This window comes from Mandrillus leucophaeus, unplaced genomic scaffold (assembly GCF_000951045.1).
Source record: "Mandrillus leucophaeus isolate KB7577 unplaced genomic scaffold, Mleu.le_1.0 Scaffold185, whole genome shotgun sequence".
NCBI classification, from domain to species: Eukaryota; Metazoa; Chordata; class Mammalia; order Primates; family Cercopithecidae; genus Mandrillus; species Mandrillus leucophaeus.
The window spans coordinates 231,945-234,989 of NW_012101865.1; the positions used below are offsets into that span (position 1 = coordinate 231,945).

The 3,045-nt window shown below is 50.6% G+C and overlaps 1 protein-coding gene across 1 annotated transcript in view; it reads right to left on the reverse strand.

The window, feature by feature from the left end:
- The window catches only part of E2F2 (E2F transcription factor 2), a 31,063-nt gene that overhangs the window by 14,820 nt on the left and 13,198 nt on the right, over positions 1-3,045 (reverse strand). The window contains exon 6 of the mRNA XM_011977820.1: positions 1,529-1,721. Coding sequence (XP_011833210.1) covers positions 1,529-1,721 — 193 coding nt within the window. The remainder of the gene's footprint in view (positions 1-1,528; positions 1,722-3,045) is intronic.

The window sequence follows — 3,045 nt, forward strand, 5'->3', positions numbered from 1 at the left end:
GGGGTTTCACCGTGTTAACCAGGATGGTCTCGATCTCCTGACCTCGTGATCCACCCATCTCGGCCTCCCAAAGTGCTGGGATTACAGGCTTGAGCCACCGCGCCCGGCCTCTCCCACAACTCTTTAAAAATGTTAAACCATTCTCAGCTCATGGGTCATTAAAAGCAGGTCAGATTTGACCTGCAGGCAATAGTTTATTAACCTCTTAGTTAGAGAAACGGACACAACCAGGGTACTGCAGAACCCTTCCAGCAAGCCTATTCCATCAGCCCAGCTCTAGCCCTACCTTTGTCTAAACACTACGGTTCTACTTAAGAGAATGCTGCTGCTAAATAAGAAGATAAAAAGTGGAACACTGGCCTACACAGCCTTGAAGAATCGTGCCGGTCTAACCGGATGTGTGATCCCAGGAAAAGGCAAAAACTGTTCTGGAGAGGGGCCTTTACAGGCTTCCATTTGTACTCCTTCTGGACTCCCACCCTCTTTGGGAAGCTCTCAGGAACTCTGCTCCCTGGCAACTTCCCTGTACTACCTTCCACCAGGGGTAGCCAGCTCTTAACCATACTGTCCACCTCCCAGCCAGAAGCCCCTTCTTTGATTTGGTCTATGCCTTGTGGAGAGAGCACTGGGCTGGGAGTGCATAGACCAAGGTTCAAGACACAGCTCTGTTGCCTCCCAGCTGGGAGACCTTGGGTAAGACACATCACCTCTATGCCTTAATTTTTTTTAATGGGCAAATTTTATTATTTTATTTTATTTTATTTTTATTAGAGATGGAGTTTCATTATGTTGCCCAGGCTGGTCTTGAACTCCTGGGCTCAAGTGATCCTCCCACCTCACCTTCCCAGAGTGCTGGGATTATAGGTGGGAACCACAGCATCTGGCCTATTCTTTTTAAATTTTATTCTTATTTTTATTTTTGAGACAGGGTCTCCCTCTGTTGCCCACGCTGGAGTGTGGTAGCATGATCATAGCTCACTGCAGCCTCAACCTCCATGGCTAAAGGGATCCTCCCACCTCAGCCCCCCGAGTAGCTGGGACTACAGGCGTGTGCCACCACACCCGTCTAATTTTTAAATTTTTTTGTAGAAACAGGGTATCCTGTTGCCTGGGCTGCTCTTGAACTCCTGGTCTCAAATGATTCTCCTGCCTCGGCCTCCCAAAGTGCTGGGATTATAAGCATGAGCTATAATCTCACAACAACCTATGAGTTAGACAGTATTAATTACTGTGCCCAACTCACAGATGAGAAAAATTGAGGCCAAGAGAGGTGAAGTAACTTGTCCAAGGTCACAAAGCTGGTAAGTGGTTGGGCTGGGATTCAGATCCAGGCCTTCCTCTGCCCTGGAGCAGCACCAGCCTTCCTAGCGGGGCTTTATAAAGCATGAAGTACAATGCACATGTGTGGGGTAGGATGACTGCATCTCCAGCTGCTGGATAAAACAGGAGATTTTCAACATTGAGGTAGAAGAGAAAACTAAGGCCGGTCGCTCCCCCGACCTCCTGTCCCTCTGGACAAGGGCCCTACCTGAGGATGCTGTGGGCTCCATGATGCTAGGGTCGGTGCTGCTGCTGGGCTGGGCAGAGTCAGGGCTGGGGCAGAGGGTGGAGGTAGAGGGGAGGGGCTCCTCGGAAGGACTGTCCGGCTCCTGCACCTCCTCTGGGCACAGGTAGACTTCGATGGGCCCTTGGGTGCTCTTGAGATATATCTGCAGGTTGTCCTGAAGGAGGAAGAGAAGCCAGGTCATTGCTCTGGGCAGCTGGACACTTACACTCAGTGTGTATGGACAGATGCACATGGCTGCTGCCATCCCTGGGTGCAAGCTCAACCCCTGGGCTGGCACTGAGACCAACTCCATCTGGCCTAAGGTGGACTTCTGCTGTTTCTGCTGTCTGGCCCCAAAACCCACTTCTTTTAGGGGGAACACCTTGATTTTCCTGTGGGAAATCACTCTTCCCTCCACTCTCAGGTCATGTAGTTTTGGGGGCAGGGGGGCAGAACCCTTCCCCAATGCCAGTGGGTGAGCTTGTGACGCAGCCAGGAAAGTTAGTGTGACATGATTGGTTCGGGGTGGCAAATGGCTCAGGTGGATCCAACCAGCACTAGGCCCACGACTTTTGCTGGACTTGTGGGAAATGGGAGCCCCCTTCCCACTGGGGTTGCTGAGCTGGCATCATAAAAGCTGTCTCTGCCACCACAAGGAGAGAGCCCACCTGGGAATAGAGTCAGCACAGAGAAAAGCAGAGAGATGAAAAGCGTGAGACAGACCTGAAGTCATAGTTTGGGCATCTACATCCAGCCTTGCCCGCAATCTCTGAATCTCCCCCAGGACTTGTCACTTGGTTCCCGCCACCCCTACGCATACCTCCGGCTGAAGCCAGTTGGACTTGGCTTTCTGTTACTTGTAACCAAGAGTCCTAATATTTGGCCTTCCCACTCTGCCTCTTCCCTACCACATAACTGCAACTTAAGCCACAACTGATGACATGCCTGCCATCCCGGCACATGTCCAGGTCTCCATGCCTGTGCTCCCACAGGACTACACCTAGCAAAAACCCTATTCGTTCTTTAAGACCTAGTTTAACTGTTCCTATCTGGGATACCTCCTCTAACTACCCTTTCTCTATGCTCTCAAAGCACATCTTCTGTCTATAAATGACAGCGGTTTTTTTCCCACTAAGTCCTGAACTCCTCCAGGGGAGGGGCGGGACGTTAATCGTCTCTGCAGCCCCCGTTCTTCCTGGGGCTGGCTCTGGGCAAGGGATATAAGGTGAGCAGAACATTCTCTCGTGAAGCTTATACTCTAATAGATGAAGCAGAATGCAATTGTGTAATCATGCCAAATATACCTCAGCAAATGGAGATTAAAGGCAGTGGAAAAGCACAGGTGTTTACGAAGTCTGGAGGTAATCAGAGAAGGCTTCCTTGAGGAAGTGACATTTGAGTTGAGACCTGTAGGATGAATAGCAGTAAACCAGGCAGAGAGGGAAGAGCATTTCAGCTGAGGAGAAGAGCATGTATGAAGGTCTTGCACAGCTAGGTGC